This window comes from Rhipicephalus microplus, chromosome X, assembly GCF_043290135.1.
Source record: "Rhipicephalus microplus isolate Deutch F79 chromosome X, USDA_Rmic, whole genome shotgun sequence".
Taxonomy (NCBI): Eukaryota; Metazoa; Arthropoda; class Arachnida; order Ixodida; family Ixodidae; genus Rhipicephalus; species Rhipicephalus microplus.
Window position 1 is genome coordinate 209,545,865 of NC_134710.1, and position 20,067 is coordinate 209,565,931.

Consider the following 20,067-nt stretch of genomic DNA (forward strand, 5'->3'; position numbering starts at 1 on the left):
CGGCTAGATAAATATATACGCAGAAAGGTTCTCTCGGATTCCCCTCGGTCGGCTTAGAAATTAGTGCCATTCCAATTATTGGCAAAGTAATTGGTCAAATAGTCGCAAATCGACAACAACATTCGACCACCAATTCCGGCAACTTTATACGAATCGAATATCGCGTCATGCCTAACTTTGCTGCATATCCCATTTAAATGATGAAAAAAAATGGCTGCGATGGGACAAAGGTTAATCCGCTCTTCCCCACCTCACGTGAAAAAGAAACTGCCAGACTTTTAATAAAGTTCATTCATTCATTCAATCGGATCCCACGTATCAAATGAATGGGTGTTATGCGAAGGATGCTGATGAAAGGTGGCTGCTGTAATTTTATTTACAGACTGAAACGCTACGAAATCACACTAAGGATACTTACAAATGAACGCATAGACAAATGTTGAACAGTTGAATCTGTTTACTATAACCAGTTATTTACAGCTGCATAGCGATGCCAACAGCAACATAGGTATTACCAATAGCAGAAGCGGTAAGCTGATATGTAGGGCTGGGGGTTGCAAGGATGGTAGTCCTGCACAGTGCTACGTAGACAAGCTTCTGTCGATAGCACATAAGTTTACAACTGAAGTTAACCCGACGTGACGCTTGTATCATGGCAGTACATAAGTAATGTTTATAAAGTTAGATAGCCAGAACTACCACCCCGATCGATGTTTCACACCATTACACCCGAACAGGGTCTTTTTTCAAAGTACCATTTCGAGACCAGGCGCATCTGTGCGGCGGAGGTTCTATTTGTATTAAGACCCTGGTGTTTATTCTTTTCAATCGTCGGGTCACCGCTAAGATCATGTCAGTCACTCTTAGCGCTCTCGCATTTAAGTTATTATGATTTGTTCTTAACAACTATTTATCCTCCGTGGCTCATACCCGCACACCGTGTCATGTGTTATACGAGTCTGCGCCGCACGTGTCTGGAAAAAAGGGTTTGACGACTAATAAAATGGTGTTTTCGCGTTATTTATGTCATGACTAGCAAGACATATTCGTGAAGCCATCTACCCTTCTATATGAATTTTGGTCTACCCCAAGTAAAGAAGACCAGTACAAAGACAGACAGACAGACAGACAGACAGACAGACAGACAGACAGACAGACAGACAGACAGACAGACAGACAGACAGACAGACAGACAGACAGACAGACAGACAGACAGACAGACAGACAGATAGACAGATAGATAGATAGATAGATAGATAGATAGATAGATAGATAGATAGATAGATAGATAGATAGATAGATAGATAGATAGATAGATAGATAGATAGATAGATAGATAGATAGATAGATAGATAGATAGATAGATAGATGGATAGATAGATAGATAGATAGATAGATAGATAGATAGATAGATAGATAGATAGATAGATAGATAGATAGATAGATAGATAGATAGATAGATAGATAGATAGATAGATACCTAAACAGCAGAAGAAGCTGCATATTTTATCACACCTCAAAGGCATGAGCGCAAAATAACACCCTATGCAACCCGTAACAACTGCTTTAAATATTCATTCTTTGCACGAACTATAAACGACTGGAACAAACTAACCAACACCAAAGTTTTACAGCCATCCTTAACATTATTTTCTTCTAGCCTCAATAACAGTGTTCAAAATAACATGCCATTTAAGCTCTGTCCTCATAAACGCTGGAATTTTTGTACATTTTGAGGTGCTTTCTGCGTACTTTTGTTTCTGTGTGTTTTTATCTTCCTGTTTTGAAAATTTGTCGGTCTGCATATTGAGCATTCATGTAATCCATGTAACCCACTCTGTGAAAATCCCTAGTAGGGATTGCAGTATTGATAAACAAATAAATAAATAAATAAATAAACCTCTCCCGCCATGCCGCAGCATTTCTGTGCTGCCCGTGGCTATAGGAGTGAATTTCAGAAAAGCATACTTGTTTCCTACTACAATGTCACACGCCCTTATTGGTGACTTCTGCAACTGCGACTAGACAATAGAACACATACGTTTTCGTGATCACTTTATTACTGAACGCCATGTCCTCCGCACTGAGCTAAACCATCCCGACAAGAAAATAGCTGCAGGAACAATAATCCTGGGGCGATGGAAATACGTGCCGCTGGCCAACAAAGCAATGCGGTCGTTGCTACAGTTTTTACAATCAACCGAGCTAAGTGATCAATTGAAGGCATGTAATGTGTAGGCAGACACATTCGGCCTCACTGCACCTTCCTTCCCATTTTTTTTTATTTTCAGCCCTAAATTTCCTTCCACCAGATTAGGGTAGCCAACAAGGTGCCTGTAGGGCTGACGCACTAGATTTTTGTGTACCATGGTGCACCATCATGGCGTGGGGGCGTGCGAAGGAGTTAATTGGGTTGTTCAAAGTCAATGGTGTCTTTTCAGTTACACGTTTTCACTCGCTTTGTACATTTTATTTAATTTTCATGTAGCCTTTTCGACTCGAAAAGTGCTTCAAACGCACGCAGGAACTTGACCGCTATGCCTGCAAATCCTGACATGTTTGACGCGCGGTCCTTTCTTCAACAAACCGTGCCAAAAGCAGGTCAACCGGATGATTGGCTTGAGCAGTGCAATCACCACCGTTAATGATGCGTATTAATGTCGACAAAAATTATGGGCCTGTAATGAACGGGTCGATCAAGCTGCCCATTCAGCCCATAAAGTAGGTTACAGCTTATCAATACGTCTCTCTCAAGGACCAATGCCACTAGTGCTTGGTCGTCAATGCTCTATGTCGCATTGAAATGAGTCACATTTTAATCATGCAAGATTACGCTCTCTCTATCCTACGTTAAGCTTACAACTTCCAGCAAAGCTCCAACGAGGTGATGATGCTACAGTTTTGTGGCGACAATACTTGGGCGTCGCGTTTACCCGTGCACATGCGTTCCACATAAGGATGGCCGACACGATCACTTACGACCATTGTGCAGATGAAGAGACCATTCGGCGTGTCCTGTGCGACTGTCCGCAATATGGCATACAAAGACACTCTCATTCTAATACACTCCACAAGTTAGATGACCAGCCTTTGTCAGAAGAATACTACGCCAGCACCCAGACTCAACGTCACAGAAGCAGTGCAAGCGCTACTGGGCTTCTTGCGAACGGCTAGCCTGTATAAACGACTCCTAGTGGATCGCTTTCGGGGCACGTGTGTGTGTCCTTGTTTTGTCTTTATTTTTATCTCTATATCTCTCTCTTTCCACCTTCTATTTCCTTACCCAAGTGCAAGGTACACCATGGCCAAAAGTTCGACGAAAGTTCATCTCCTCAGGTATCATGACGAGGATGTAGATGCTTTCACTTCATTGGGTACGACCCCGCCTCTGCGCCTCTGTGGATGCGGTCACTGACAAAGTCAAGGTGAATAAAATCACCACCACATCTGCAAAGTGAATGATTTCAGAGGAGCATACGCGGAGGTGGAAGGGGCGTTTCTTTGCGAGACCATTTCTGTAGGAAGGCTTGTTAAGGAGCATGCACATGTGTACGTCGAAGGCAGCGTTGTTGGGCACGCTTAGCGGCCAGAACTGTGCAGTTTTAGCCACGTCGATCGTCACGTTAACGACCTGCCCCCTTACGTCATACTGGCCGCTTCCGTGAGACAACTGCTTATGAGTGGCAGACATGGAGCCATCAGGCGTTCTTAAACAGGGTTGAGAGCAGGCAGGTCAAGGGTCATGGGAGGATAACAGTACCTGTGCGTAACACATTGTTTGAACTTGTCACGTGCTGCCGTGCCTACAAAGCGACGAGAACGAAGTGGACGTAGTCGTGAGAAGGCGAGTGTGCGGGCCATCAAAAACCTACACCTTGCGTGGTGGCTCACCATCTAGTGAGCTTTGTTGGAATCACCAGAGAAGCGATCAGAGCAGCGAGCTTGAGCGCCGATCGAAAAAGAATACACTGGCAACACTGGTGTATACGAGGGCCATCGCTGACGGAGAAGCCGCGAGCAATAGAAGCTTGCCGACCAAGCAGCTTAACACAAGAGACGTTTCCGAACCCATACAGGTACACTAAGCAGGTCAGTGCAGTAGGTCATTTTTATGATGAAATAAGAAGTAATGAACAGGTGCAGCTGACAGATATATTTCCATCTGCCCTGTTGTGAGTGTCTCCAGTCGTCTGGACAAGAGCAGGTTCCAAAAGCATGCAGTCTCGCGGACAAACTCTTTTCTTTGGCTTATCGGCGTGCTCGGCCAAGGCGTTTGATGCTTTCTTCTTATTACCTACGTCCCTTTGGTGTTCTTTTAAACTCCTAATAAAGTAGCCAGTTTCACCAGTGTAACTGCAGCTGCAGTCTGCGCATGGCACCTTATAGACAACACCAGGGCATCGCTTGCTTTCTAAGCGATCCTTCACGTTCACAAGCTGATTCTTAAGCTTGATTGGCGGCATGTGTGCAAAAACGCAAATGTCTTATCTACACCCAGCTACGACCATTAAATACTTTACATTTTAACATAAAATGTGGCATACGGCTCTTGCCTCCTTAGAGCGAACGAGGCACCCGTATGGGTTCTGAAACGTCAATGTGTTTTTTCACCTTGACTTAGTCAGTGACCACATCCACATCCTCATCAGGGTATACCATACCGAATCCTAGCATCTGGTTAACCTTCCTGCCTTTTCTTCTGTTCTTTCTCTCCAAGCAAGTTACGGCAAGGATTCTAATGTGCGGTTGTGCCGGCTCCCCCCAAAGCCGTACGAATTGGAGCGACGGAACCACTGGATACGTGCTGTCCGACGTGCGGCAAGTACGCGAGAAAACACGGTGGGCTTCTTAACATGACGTTATATATATCATGGGTGCAGTCCTGACTACACGCCAGGTTCGCCAGCTAAGAACGTTGTGGTATACAGCCGGCACTTCTTACCGAACGAAAAAAACGATGCCAATGCGTTGGCGACTGAATGCTGCAAAAAATGGCACACGATTCGAATTCACTCATTCGGGCCACCGAGTGATATAGCCATCGTCACTGGGCCTTAAAAGCTTCCATTTTTTCGTATAATGACTATTATTTGGGACATTTTACCACCAATCTCTTCATATATAAATTGTAGCTAATTGCGCGAAAATGAATCGTACAACTTACCTCTAGTTCAACGCTGTATCAGAATGGCTGCAGTTGCGAATTTCGGCGCGCCGAAACAGTTTTTTTTTTTATCCTGCACATCGTGAATATACTTAGCGTAGACGAGTTTTTTTTTATTTACGAACGTTGCTTGGCCTCAAGAACCCTTGCACGCCAAAAACTGATCGAAAATTAAAGCTCAGAAGAACTGACCGTGGCAGCTTCATCGTGCATCAGAGCTTAGTGCAGCATGCGGCTGCCAGTCACCCTATTGGAAACCAATCAACTTATCGTAGGTGGCATTTTTAGCACTGCTTTCCCAGCGGCACCGGGGCAGCCAGGCCGCCCTGTATAGTTTACCTCCCTGCTATTTTTCTATGAAAAGCATCCTATTGTCGAGCTCAATCGAGTGTGCGGCGTGACCACACTCACTGCACATCCACGTCCCCTTCTCTCTCTCGCCTTGCAACGATGACGCAGGCAGTGCCTGCATGCGAGTTTTTTATTGAAAAAACCAACAGCTAGCGCTGCACACCGCAAACTGGCCACCCTGTGTACATAGGCACTGGATCTTCATCTCCAAAGTAGTGCCGGTGGGAGATTTATCCTGGGCGTTGTTTAACAATTAAAATTCGCAGCGTGTGCGTTGACTAAAGGTGGACTGCGGGGCTCCGTGTCCAAGCAAAGTCTTCGGTCTATGATTGCCTATTAGAAGCAATGGACATATTGCAGAATGGAACACTCTTAAAAATATCCGTTTTTCAACGTCAGAACTGACAGTGAAAATCACAACTGTGATCTGCTTCTCAAAAAAATGGGGGAAGTGGACGTGCAACAACATTATTGTGCGGCGTTTTTAATAAAACGGCAGGAGAAGACCGTAAATGAGCACTCCAAGTTTCCGTTCCTATGCTCATTCTGTAAAAAAAAGGAAAACAACGTCAAGATGTATTTTGTCACATGGTGCGCTAGCATACTGAAAGCCGGAAGCAACGCCATTGACACTTTTTGACTCGTCGCCGACGGTGGTTGAGCGTCGCGCGATATGTTGTGGTTCTTGTTCGCACGTAGCAATTATTTATTCTATACATATGATTGCTTTTGGGCGTGGTGTGATGAAAGATGTCGTTCATGCATTGTGTGTTACCCAGGCACCTTCACGGAGAAAGCGGCTATGAGCTCCCGAAAATGGATACATTGAGGTTCTGCTATGTCATGGCGGTAAATTGCGTGCCATTGCTGGCGGTCAGTGATCCTGTCATAATGAATGTTCCAAGCAAGTGGTCGACTTTTTTTTCTTGTGGGTGTTTGTTTGTTGTGTCAGGTGTTATCGCTGTATTGTTACGAAGAGAAATGTCCCAACGGTCTCTTGCGTAGGGTGTCGCTAGGGCCAATGCCGGGCAGGGAGCATCCATGCAGTGGCAAGGAAAAAGGCAGCCAGAAGGAAACAAAACGTTTATATCTACAACGTACGTATGTACCTAACGTGGGCGAGGAAGCTCCTAACGCTCAGATGCACCGGTTTTTTATTGGCGCTGAGACCCTCGACGAGAAGGAGGGTGCAGCCACCACCGTTGAGACACGTCCAGCGTCTCTGCCAGCAATAGTGCCGAGCGGTTGCCGTATGCTTCCACATTTCATTTAGCACTAAACGGCCCAGTACATAGTGTTGTGAACACATTATGCGTTGCGGAGTGCTTGCCCCCCGTGCTGGCCTTCCTGAAAGAGACACTAGATGCGTCCGTCGGAGACGCTGGGCGCATTCCGCGCTGTCTGTTCTTTCGTCGTCGTTAAACTTTCGCAAAGCGACACGTTCGAGCGGTGAAAGTGCGCCTTCCACGCTGCGGCCTGCGCTATGTCTACCATTCATCCACACGTGCGTTCCTGTAAGTGTTTGTCCGAAGCGCCACACGTCCAAAGCACGAAATCGACTAAGAGCCCATCACTCGCTTTTCGTGTTTTACGCGAATCCGATTTGCGAAAAAACCGACAAAAAGCGTGTTTTGCAAGAATACAGCGGAATTCCTCTACTGAAATTTGTGTTTGTCGTACATTAGACGGCTACCGGTGGTCGCTCTGCCACCAAATTCACCAGCCGCGTCGGTCTATAGTGGTTATCGTGCTCGACTGTTGACCCGACGTTCGCGAGATTTTTGTTACGGGGGCTGAATTTCGAATGGAAGTGGAAATGCTTGGGTCCCATGTATTTAGATTTTGAGTGCACGTTAACGAACTCTCGATGGTCGTAATTAAACTCAAGCAGTTATTATTACGGCTCTCAAATATGAAACAGCACATGAGCAAAGGTGCTTACAGCTGGTGGCGGCACCAAGCAGCCATCAGAATCATGAAGCGTATAATAGACTAATATCGATGAACGTGTATCACAGTCTGTATAGTTCGGCAGGACAGCTGCCTATGCTATACAAGCACCAATATCAACAACTCGTTCACGTGGGGTCATATAATTGTATAATGCCTGTACTAAGCAGCACACTTAATTAATGCAACAAGTAACAAAACACAAGCAAACAAAATGCTAATGGCTGCTGCTTGTTAGGTCGTGTTTTTTTGTATTCCCATATTTCGTGCACCGGTCGCTTCACACACACATACATTGATACTCTTTGACGTGTGCAGTTTTACGTTTTTCAAGTGATATATTCTTCCTATAATACCAAAAAGAATTACTGAAAATGATGCTGCTGACTGTGGACGTGATCAGAGCCAATGGTCAATGCCGGTAGCACACTGCTCCTGGTTTCTGGAATTTCGGTGATGTATGCAGCAAGGGCCATATACATATGCCAAGAATCACGAGTGTGCACGTTGTTGCTCAGTGGAAAAGTTCTGATCACTTTTTATTGTCCACATTCCTTTCAGAGGTAAACAAAATGCTCAAGTGGCAGTCTGTGGATTTTCAAAATTTCACAAGCCGGTTGACGACATCTGTTTATTTTCTTGATATGAATGATGCCATGTTTTGCTGAATGGGCTGCCATTATATATTTTGCCTGCAGCAGCCGGAGTGGTATAGTACATGCATACAGCAATATTGTGTAAGTTGAAAGAGAAATGGCAAACGTACAAAGACCCATGCGATACGGATTATTTTCAATTCTTGGTGTGTACATTGAATGTGATGAAACACCCTGCTTTCAAAACATAAGAAGCGTCATCCATTGTCCTACAAAACATCAGCTTTTTCACGGTACTGGTGTTCCACACCTGCCCACAATTCAGCAAAAGCTTTCGTTAATTTTTGCAAATTAGGTTACCTCCGAAACTAAGTGTACCTTATGGCCTGTGGAACAGTAACATTTTCTTTATTATAACGAAAAACAAAACAACTCACAAAATACAGATAGGCCCAATAAACCAAGCCACTTGTTTTCCACTCTTGAGAGACGACAGAAATGTAAAGAGAGATTTAAAAAAATCTAACAGGAGTAGCTCGAAGAAGGTGTTGCTGGAACAGTTGGCACCACATATAGAGAAAAATTTTAGATGCTTAAACACTACCAAACACTGGAAAATAGCGTGATGTTGCCTCTTCCTGTGCTTCGCATTGTGTCTAAATATTTCCTCTAATTTGACAGAAGCTACGAAAGTCCGTTTTTTCGCTCAATAACAGAATAATTTACGGGCAGCCCGTTCTGAGGCTACCACATTTCTTCGGTTTTTCAAACACTAAAAATGCTGTATTCAGAGTTGCAGAGTCACACTGTGTTAAAGATAACAAAGCTGCCGTGTTTAGGCATATACAGTTGATGTACAATTAATAACAGAAGCATGTTGTGTGTGGCCATACAAAAGATAAATTTACAATGCCTCCGTAAAACGGAGCCTGTTTTTTTTTTAGAAAATCCTCCAGCACCAATACACCAGCAGGGTCTTCTGTAAACTGGGTAATTTTTTTAGAGTGAACACTGGTCCATCACTGCGTGCTTTGCGCCTCCCAAGATTTCTAAGAAGGCACTGGGTTCGGGCTAGTTGATACTGATTCATAACTTTCATAGGTACTAAAGGCACGTACACACGACGAGCCTTTAGCTCCCTCCTGTGTCCTTCGCTCACCTTACGTACGTGCCTTTAGCGCTTGAAAAAATTCATGGACCAACTTCTCCCCTGCGCAACGTCACAATAAGCGCCATACAGCGTCAACACTGCTGCCAGTGTAAGCGTTAGCGCCCACTGCTTTGCATCAACACATGGTGTCCTTTACTGGGAGGTGGTGCCATTTTTTTTCTTTCCTCTCTCTCCTTTTCTTTAAGCGATGCATTGCCGTGTGCGTAATGCAGAACATTACAGAGAACAAAATATTCGATGTTGCACGATTTCTCAGCGTTTTCTGCGCCTATAGATGCACCATTCAAATTATATTCATTTAAAACTTTTAAAACACCCCTGAAACTTGTCACTGGCATGCAGCGGCATCTGAGAAGACAGCGGTTTTTTGAAATGCTATAATACAAATTTTTGCCTACTACTGATTGTGTTAAATGAATTTAAACTAATGCTAAGTGAAATACGAGGAGATAAGATTCAAAATACTAGCTTTACCGTTGTCGAGAAGTAATTACTCAGTTTTACTAAATGTAGAATACGAAAAGTTGATAAAATGCGCTCACACTCAAAAAAAGTCTCAGTTTACAGAAGACATTGCCGGTAATTTGGTGGCGGAGGATTTACGTAACCGAAAAGACAGCAGGCTCCATTTCGCGGAGGCCCTGTAATTTTTTTTTCTGCATCGCCACACACAGCAAGCTTCCGTTATTACGTGCACGTCATCTGTCTTATCCTAAACATGGTAACTCTGTTATTATAACTACAGCATGACTCTGTACCCAAGAACGCAACTTTTTCGTTATTTGAAAAACCAAGAGAAAGAAGGATCGCCTCAAAGCGGGCTGCCAGTAAATTTTTTCCGTTGTTGAATGAAAACAGATGCTTTCAAAGCTCGTGTCACCTGAGAAGAAAAATTTAGACACAATACAAAGCACAGGAAGAGAGCAACATGACGCTTTTTTCCAGTGTTCGGTGGTTCTTCAGCGTTTAAAATTTTCCTCTATAGTGTTCTGCCAACTGTCCCAGCAATCAGTTCTTCGAGGTACTCCTGTCCGATATTCTATTTCTATTTGCATATTTTGTCGTGAATCGGAGTGAAAATAGCTGGTTTCGTTTAAATGGCTTATCTGTACTTGACTTGGCTGTTTTCTTTTTTTGTTATTTTAAAAGAAAGTCCACTGTTCCACCGACAATAGGGTGCACTTAGTTTTGGAGGTTGATTATTTGCAAAAATTAACAAAAGCATTTGTTAAATTGTGGGCGTGTGTGGCACACCAGTACTGTGAAAAAAGCAGGGGCTGAATTCACAAAACTCACTTACGAAAACATTTTTGCGCAAGAGAAATTTTGTTGCGTAAGTCGATTCACGAAACGAAAAAACGTCGTAAGAGGCCATAATTGTCACATCGGCCGCTGCAAATAAAGCGCGCTGTGACTGCCCGGGAACATGTCAGCGATGGTGATGCAGTTGCTATATTTGCTTACGTCACCGAAAAGTGCTCGTAAGTGGATTCACGAAGCAAAATTGTGCGTAAAAACAGCATGGCTGAGAAAAAATCTTAAGAGTGGTCCGGACCACTCTTAGGAACAATGTGGCTACTTAGAACCTGCTGCCGCGGCGGTATACTTTGGTGCCCTGGCTGGTTTTGAGTTAATTCACGCCCATTAAGGGCTGCCTGATGACTGCTGGTGCGTTTTTATTTCTTTCGACGCTTTGAGGTTCGCGTATTGTTTCCCTTGTACGCAGTGGATGGTGTTGACAACCACCATCGTCCAATAAGTTCGAAGTCGCAGTAATTGAAGAATTCTATTGGGCGTCAATGGCATAAAACTACGCATGTGAAGATTTGTGGTTGGATGAAAACCAATGTGATACGTGAATGGTCGGTGCATTCGAACGCGGCATGGCATAGGATCAACCTTATTTGTTATGTTGTTGTGTTTTGCCCCATCTCATCCAATTAAAAATGCGACTCGAGATCCTTGCCTCATTGGTGGAAATTACCACCAAAGAGGTTAATGGGAGCACATTCTTTGCACGCTATTGGAAATAAAAATGAGAGGAAGTATTCAGTGAGGGGTTCATAAAGTTTGTGCTCTAGTGTACTTTCATTGGCTCTAACTGTCCAATGGTTGCGATCTCTGAAATGCAGCTGTCGATACACTTTGGGACGATCTGGAACAAAGCGTACTTTGTAAACCAAAGCGTATTAGGGGTGCGCGTCATTACGCATGGAACTACAAACAAATCACGCATATTCACCTTCACTGTTCAGACACCGATATGGACCGTGATAATATGGCAAGCAATCGGAATGAAATGACCCTAGTAACTTTGTATGACACCGAAAATATGCAAACCCTCACGATTCTGGAGCAAACCTTGGCTGAATTCATCCCTGCGTCAATTACCAGCCATTTAACTTGGCGCACGAACATCATTAAAAGGTAGAGCGAGCCACTGACATGTATTTTGTGCGACGCAGCGACCACTTGACCTGAGAATAATAGCGTTGCGAAGGCGAATCCCCTGTCGCATGCTCGGATCGAAGCAGACGACAAACGCGAGCAGACGACGGCTTGGCGGACAGGCACAGCTTGTGATTGGTTGTGAAGCAATACCCTCTACATCAGCTCACTCCGTGACGTTGCCAAAACACTTCTTTCATCTGGCACGCCTGTCCTGTTCGTCATATCACCACCCTCGCACATAAGAGAAAACTTTTTCACGCCGTGAAAATAGTGCAAGTACTTTCTAAGAGCTCTCTTATGTGCTGCGCAGTTGTCGAAAACAACATGGCGTCGTAAACAGCATATCGGTCGGTGCGACTTTCAGGAAACGCTTCTCGCACGAGTTACCTCAACGTTTGACCGGATGTGTTGTGATTACAGCAGCTCTTTCGGTGCGTGTAAGCAGTGCGGAACGCTGTGGCAGTGCAATGGTGTACGGTGAAGCGCAGCGAAGCCTGTGCGTCGGTGTGGTTATCAAGCGGGGATCGGCGTCGATGTATCGACGGCAACTAGCACTCGAGAAGCCTGCAATGTGTGTTTGTGTGCCGGTAACAGTTCGTTCGCTTGACTTTCCAGTCTCTCAGTTGGGTGCTGTGCGACATTTCGGATTGACAGCGTTTTGACACGTTACTTGAGTGACCCCAAGTACGTACGGAAACGAATGAACTACGCGCTCGGTTCTTGCTTCGCCACTAGTTAGCACGTACGCTTCTATTTACTTGAGAGCAATGTACTGTTCGGGAGTGAAACGATGTTCGTTGCGAACAGTGGTGCTGTGTTGACGTTCCAAGACTTGTGAACAAGCTGTGCTCGTGTTACCGAAAATTGAAAGACAGCGCTGATAACTGTTTTGCCCTGCGAAGTTGTGGTGGGGCAGCTTGGCGCTTTTGTTTGTTAAGTCGTCACTTCTCCTTTTTGTGATGACCATAGTCCTAGCGCTGTGATGGGATCAACCAAAACTGCGAGATGCTACATTCTGTTGTGGATCGTGTCACTTTGGAAGCGCGCCTAGACTGTTCTTCGGTAACAACTTGAGAGTTTTATATGGCAGCGAGAGCCCGTGTACGTCAAGCTTCCCTACGGCCCCCAGACCTAGCGCTGTGATGTGATCAACCAAAGCTGCGAGATGCTACCTTCTGTTGTGGATCGTGTTACTTTGGAAGCGCGCCTAGACCGTTCTTCGGTAACAACTTGAGAGTTCTATGTGGCAGCGAGAGCCCGTGAACGTCAAGCTTCCCTGCGGCCCCCAGAAAAAGCAAAGATTTCACCAGTGCCTTGCTTTGGATGAAGTTGTAGGCCGATATCGCCTAACTACAGGTTTCCGAGTTCGTCTGGCCATCGTTTTGCACGGCACTAGAGCCTTGACAACAGCCGGTCATGGCCAGTTCTTACACTTTATCAATGGACGTGCACGCCTGGCCAGCCCTTCATTGCTGTCATTGGCAGCTTCCAGTCTGCAGATGCCCTTTGCCTGTTGGCCGTACTTGGTTCCTCATGACACCGACGGCTACTAAATGCTGCCATCGGTGAGTCCACCTTGCAGAACTAAATTTCACCGGTACTATTATTCACGCAGTTCTATAACGTGTGCAAGTTTTTAAGCCCATCAGATGTAATGTTTCTGTATGGTAAGTTGAAGCATGAAAAATTTACTACTACTGTTATATACATACATATATTGTGGAGCAAATACATAAAAAGTTTTTTGTGATTTGATACTAGTGAGCTCTTGTTTGATTATGAGGTTGGGCCTGTCGATTTACCACGTTTTATAGTTGGAAAGTTAATGTGAATTTATTTTTCAGGAGCCAGGTAGCACTTAAAATATTTATGTTATTTTGGAAAATTAGTTCTATAGACGATTACCACTGTGGTAGTACTATACTTCAGCAGGACATATATATTTCGGTACGTAAATTTTTACGAGAGGCTTCAGTTTATTTCAAAATGATTATAGCAGATTTGGGTCACTTTGACGAAGTGATAGCTTTCTCAAATAAGTTTTAAAAGTGAGTGCTTTTAATGATTGTTTTTAAATATCTCGTTTTTGGCTCTTCACAGATCGCAGAGATTGGTTTGTTAAGGTCCTGTGATGCATCGGTTGCATATTCTGGCACATCAATCCTCATCATTACTTGGAGCACCTGTACAAAAATAGGAAGGACACGTTCTCCCTAACTGTGCAAGCCTGTGTCACTGCTGGGACTGTTATCATTCAGCGGATGTGGCGTGGAAGCATGCATGGCAGCCTCATCTGGAAGGACTGCGATCTGCTTGGCAGCTTCGAGGGCACAAAACTGCCTAACGGCTGGCTGCAAGGTTAGTTTTTCTTTAATACATACGATTACGTGAACACCACTTACTGTGCACAAATTGAAAACCCAAGCATGGTTGCTTTCAATGGATACCTGTAATATTCTTACACATAATTCTTATTCAACATTTATAGAACTAAATTGCTAGATAATTGAGAATGTTGAAAGCTGAAAGCCTGCAGCTTATGAATGAAACTCCAATAATCTGAGACTCAAAAGCTTGTGCTTTGAAACGAGCACAAATACTTTGATTCCATATTGAGCTCTCGAGCTTGTGACTCCCTCTGTGGATCAAGTGCTCTGGAAGGAAATAGCAAGTGGGTGAAAATTGCCTGGCTGTTCACAACTTGCAAGGAGAAAGACCTATTCAAGAAGCCTCCGATGACATAGGGCCAGTAACTGCATCTTTTACCTAATGTAGCTTTTTCTCTCTCAGTGCTGTTGCTTGTGTTTCAGCCGAACATGTTCACTACAATTGCATAGTGATATATATTTTTCTACAAATTGTACCTGACCTAAGTATGCATTGTCGATCTCTAAAGGTGACGTTCAGTGTGTTTCAAAGCCATGGCTTCTCATTTCTCTGTCTGTGGCTAGCCTATTTCAGCAGCAGAGCGATGCAGCTAGCACACATGCAATCCAAGTCATGGAGCGCTCCTTTGGTGTTCTGTGCAGGACGCAGCATATCCATCCTGCAAGACACTGGTATCAACAATAATGGTGAGTGTTGGTGGCACCTGTAGGAGCCCGTTGTGTTTGTTGCGTACGATTATTTCCTCTGATGAAGTGCATTTTTGAAAGGTTTTCTTCATTTAGAATATTAGTTGTCAGCAACAAGCACACTTATAATTCACAAGTTCTTTGTGTCTTCTAAACTGCCCATTTGCTCCTATATGTGGTATGGTGAGCTGGCTATGTTAGACAGCCTTAAAGTTATGAACATTGGCTGTTGTGTTGTAATGCAGTCTAACTTGTGTTTCTTAGTGAACTTATTTGAGGTCTGCTTCTCGCACCTAGTGTAAAGTCAGAATAGAAGAAACTTTATTGGCTTTTTATGCCTGGCAGAAGTTTCATGCCTTCATCTATAACATTGTAGTTTTGCTCTTGTATCATAATAAAATATATTTTCAGTCTTCACTGTTTGTGTGTGTGTTGAGGCTTGTAATTGGCTTCTAAAAATACGACATCTATAAATATGAGCACATAGTTAACAACTATACACTCTTGCATGTAGCATGGTTGTAACAATGATCTGTATTTTTCTAAGTTCCAGCAGTAACAAGGGATCCGGTGCTCCATGGTCATGTACAGTGTATCAAGAACAAAGCACAGAAGACCAACAAGTATAAAAGGACTGCCAGTGACTCTGTTGACTCTTGACCAAAGTTTACGACAGCAGAAAGAGCACATTGTGATGTCAGGAGCAGTTTGAATTGTATACGTAGTAACATTCTGTGCAGCTACTGCTTAACTTCTTAGCAGTGCATCATTCAGCAGTTTCTTTGCATGCACTCCAAATTATTTTAAATTTTGCATGGAAGATACCAAACTATGACACTAATTTAAAGGCTGCTGTAGTGTTAGTGGGCAAATATCTTTGAGCTGAAGTTTTTAACATGCGTGTTAAGTGCCTGCGTGTCTCTGCATTTATCTGTCATAAATCATAGCAACCATGGTCGACAATGATAACGGTGTTTGCATTCTTTGTAGTACAAGAAGTAAAGCCATGAATGCAGTAATCATGTACTTAGTCGATGTAATCCTTTAGTGTACACTCATTTGTATAGCACCAATGATGCCATGAGTATATAAGCTCTGGGAAGTGAATCTATGTGGATTATTTTATTTGGAAGAAAGACGATCATCACTACTCTCAGTATATCTTAACAGTAGATTTTAGTGCTTGGGTATTATCCCACTGCCTGTCCGTCCTTCAACAGTCTACTTATCTACTGTGTAAGTGTAACTTTTTAAATGTATAATTTGCTCGGATAGGTTTGTTCATAATGTAATGAAAGTGACTTATCATCTATGCAGCTCTACTCAGACTAGAAATAAAAGTATTTATTTTTATATGTAGCTATAGCATGCATTCACTTGTGTTTTTCTAGGTGCCTGTACAATTTTTTAGCCCTACAAAAGTGCTGGTATACTCTAATATTGAATCTGGCATCTTAAAATAGTTTGTTAGTGGAAGTAAGAATGTGTTTACAATCAATATTACTATCCTCAGATGAACTGTGAAAACTCTGTGGCAATTTATTTACATTTTTTTGAACTTTGTGAAGGTAAATGTTGTTATGTTCTTTTATTGTGGTCCCTGTTTTATGCAAATGACACATAATTACTTTGCAGTGGCATAGTATTAGTTGTTATTTGACACATATGTGCTGAGCAACATCGCAGTTGAGGCCAGCAGCAAGACATACATGCAGTGCACTGGAGCATCACCTCACATAGTTTACAGTCTTTGCCCACCAGTAAACTCAATATTTTTCAAGCAGACTAATAGACAGCTGTATTGGAACTGTGTTGATGTGCAAACTTTGAAGTCTTCTTGAGGAGTGTTTTTCATCATTTTTGTCTAAGTAAAGTAGCTACCCAAGGCCACAACTGGTGGGAATGTGGTGGTTTCCTCTCCAAAAGCACTCCTACCAGCTGCCTCAATGTTAGCATGGGGTGAATTCACGAACTGGAAAAATAATTTGTCTTTGTTTTCTTGGCTGAAAGAGTCACTTCCACCGTTGAGCCACCACGACGCGCCAGAATAGAAACTTTTAGCTAAATAAAGTTGATTCTACTTTTGAGAAGTGTTTTGGGGAAACGAAATGGCACCTATAGCTGTCAATATAAACACTATTTGCACCAAGAAGCTTAGTAGTTTATAATTGTATTATTCATGTATTGTCTAGAATTTACTCGCGCTGTGCCAACTTTCAGCCCAAGTGTTCTAACATGCTTTGTTAGTGGGTTGTGAATGAGCCAAGCTATGTAAATAAACAGAGTGATATTGCAGACATGTACAAAGTATTGATGCACAGCCCTTTTTTTAGCATGACATTGTCAAGGGCTTTATTCTTGTGTTTTTTACAAAAACTACTTGTCACTGGGCTGCAGCGGAAAACTATGCATCAAGCTTTTGCGAGATGGTTCGAGAAACACCGTGTTCAGACATAACAGTGCCGGTGGATTTCTCTCGTAAGTTACTTTCTGTAGTATATTCAAAATGAGTGTATTATAATTGTTGTTTTATAGCCATTCATTTTAATGTTTGCACCTGAGTGTATGTATGTATGTATGTATGTATGGGAGTACATATGTATATGTGTGTGTGTGTGTGTATATGTATGTATGTATGTATCTTTTAAATGAGAATCCGTTTATCATTGGTGAGTAAGTTTGGTAATGATTTGGTTGAATTTGTTTCTAGTTATTTATCTTTTGAGCCATTATACATTTTAATTTGTTTTGTACAAAAATAAATGTAACCTTACACAGAATATGTGTGTTCGAAGAAGTTGTTTCATTTACCAACCTACAGTCATGGGCAAGAAATTGGGTAAAATGGAACGAACCTGCGAAGATTAGTTTAGAGCATAGCTACTCTACATGGCATATCTCGTACACATTGCGTTGGTTGAATATGTCGATTTCAACCTTTCAATTTTAATCAGAATAAGCAAGCTATCCCCCGTGATTGTATATGTGTGTGATATTTATGCATACTGTGATACCGGTTCGCAATTACAATTAAGGTCACAAACCTAGTCAAGCTGAATACACGAATTTTGTCCATGCACCTTTCATCTGCGCTGGAACTGTTGTTAACAAAAAATAAACTTCAGTTTAGAAATTTATTCTAGTAACCAAAAGCAGGGTATCTCTTTATCACACAAATCAAATTGCCATTGTTCTGTTCCATTCTGGACAATAGGGGACCCTCTCAGCAGAACTCGATTAAATGCTATAGTTCATTTTAATCATTTACAGCGACATTACACTGAAGCGTGCAGCATGACAAATAGCGGGAGAGAAGATACAAACTAATCACTTTGTTTGCGTCAGCTCTAACTGTCCGTGCTCTTTGGTCTTGCTGCATGTGATGATGCCCACCAAATTAGCACGAAAGCGTGTCCCTACAAAGGCAGTCAACTTGGCTGCAAGCAGTTAGCTCACTGCCTGTGTAGATTTTCTTCAAAACACCGTGAAGATTGATTGCTGGTCAAATATCCAAACACGTGAAAAGTAATATACCAGGTATGATATTGGTATTACAGCACTGGACACTTTTGCGATAAGAGAGGATGGAGGAGAAAATTATGAACCCTGAATTGTTTAATTTTGAAGGAGCACAGTACAGCGCTTTTGGGTCAAAAGGGGAGTGAAAGAAGCAAGTGCGAAAGCCTACTTCTCAAAAAATTAGTACCCGCCATCACGCATATAAAAAAAAGTGCTCAGTGATTCTGCGAATCGAACCAAGTACATCCTAGATTGTAGTTGAGCGCTGTAACCACTTGTCCACTGCAGCAGTGCTTGCATTCGCTCTATTGCTGATATATCCTCATTCCTTCGAATGAAGCCAAATGCAAAAACGTCCTGTGAAACTTTGTCAAAAATAGAAAAAATAGTTAGAATGCGTCTGCCCAAGGTTACTAGAAGATAGAAACCGCCACGTGTGACTGTATAACCATGCGCTATTTATTCTTGTACATTACTGTCATGACGTTGGGATAGCCGGCTCTAACGTAGGCTACCTTCTCATAGTTTGCCAAATATAAATAAGAAACTAAAAATATATATCGGCCTGTGACAACGCTAATCAACTATTATGAGTTCACTGTCACTAGTGTCACTTTCACTAGATGAATGCTAAGTTTGCTTCCATTATCGTTATTTAGGAAAGTTTTGGCTCATTAACTCAACTCTCCTAATTAGCATTGATTCTCACATCTAAGGACAGTCACACTTCATCTCGCTTTCTGAGTGGCTGTCACTCCCATATAACGCGTACTCCACTTTTTTATGCTCTCCGAGCATCTGACGCTGCTTTGCGGAGACTTTCCCTGACGTCTGCTGGGCCAGAAAATTGTCTTATTATCTATCAATTTCAAGCTTTCGCGAAGCCGAAACGAGAGTCTCTCTCTCTCTCTCTTTTCATCCTTTTTGCACGTGTGATAACGTCTCTCGACCTCAAGACTCGTATACACGTCCCTTGCTTTGTTTGCGCACTCAAACAACGCTGGACGAAATATTTGCACCGTGTTTTGTGAAAAGCATTAGCACTGAGACACCTCCCGACGAGTCTCCGTCATTTTACGTAGACATATACCTAAGCGTAAGCGTATGCACGTTCTCGCATTCCGGCTTTATAAAAATGCTGCGGTGCATGGAACCAGCGAAATTTCGCTCACAATTTCATTTGATTACTGCTGTTATCTATTTCCGCACAGTTCGTCTGCAGGCATCAAAGTCGCTCATGTGTCGTATAATAAGAATATTGTAACGAAGGCTACCTTTGACTATAGGTACAAAACACCCTTACGTTCACCACTATACCGTGCTAGATTGCACCGAATTAGTTAAGTAGCAGCGCAGCTTCAATGAAATGTAAGGTAACTGGTCGCGTTAAATAGGGGAAGACATTCGAGGCACATTTTCAAACATTTCATGCATCGATTTATGTGTGGTTTCATTTATGTGGTGCACCTGGAGTGTTGTTTACTTGTACTTGGCGAGATAGTGCATGGATTGCTCGATGACTTAAGGCCATCGAGCGATTTCGTTTTTAGCTACAGTCGTTGATGAAAGGCGAGTGCTTGGCTTTGCACAGCCCGCCAAAACGCCTATTACAACGTACGCGGCATCCCGTAAGCGCTGTAGCAGACGCTCGCGGAACTGAAACTTAGATGCAGCAAATCATTGGCTATCATCGTATACTCTCGATGCTAGACGCTTTGCGTGCTACCTTGATATTATCGGCACACACTTCTTTCTTTCCTTGTCTTTTCATCGGCTATCGTGTGTCCTTCT

The 20,067-nt window shown here is 43.0% G+C and overlaps 2 protein-coding genes across 5 annotated transcripts in view; one reads left to right on the forward strand and one right to left on the reverse strand.

Annotated features, from left to right (window-relative positions):
- Nucleotides 1-20,067, reverse strand: part of LOC119187890 (scoloptoxin SSD976) — an 83,119-nt gene that overhangs the window by 6,206 nt on the left and 56,846 nt on the right. The gene's annotated exons all lie outside the window — the stretch shown is intronic.
- LOC142775940 (uncharacterized) lies at nucleotides 11,888-17,554 on the forward strand. Of its 4 annotated transcripts, none has more exons than XM_075878515.1 (4): nucleotides 11,888-13,248; nucleotides 13,784-14,041; nucleotides 14,635-14,757; nucleotides 15,305-17,554. In XM_075878515.1, exons 2-4 carry the CDS (start codon nucleotides 13,945-13,947, stop codon nucleotides 15,415-15,417), a joined length of 333 nt encoding a protein of 110 aa, XP_075734630.1. In that variant the 5' UTR covers nucleotides 11,888-13,248; nucleotides 13,784-13,944; the 3' UTR covers nucleotides 15,418-17,554. The 4 variants fall into 4 exon arrangements, with proteins under 4 accessions (XP_075734630.1, XP_075734631.1, XP_075734632.1 ...); XM_075878516.1 differs by having other exon boundaries at nucleotides 15,311-17,554; XM_075878517.1 differs by having other exon boundaries at nucleotides 14,713-14,757.

Excerpts from the sequence above, each read along its gene's own strand:
- LOC142775940 (XM_075878515.1), top strand. The coding sequence starts at position 13,945 with ATGTGGCGTGGAAGCATGCATGGCAGCCTCATCTGGAAGGACTGCGAT. Across the intron at positions 14,042-14,634 it reads GCCTAACGGCTGGCTGCAAG|CCTATTTCAGCAGCAGAGCG; the intron begins GTTAGTTTTTCT and ends GTCTGTGGCTAG. Across the intron at positions 14,758-15,304 it reads CACTGGTATCAACAATAATG|TTCCAGCAGTAACAAGGGAT; the intron begins GTGAGTGTTGGT and ends TATTTTTCTAAG.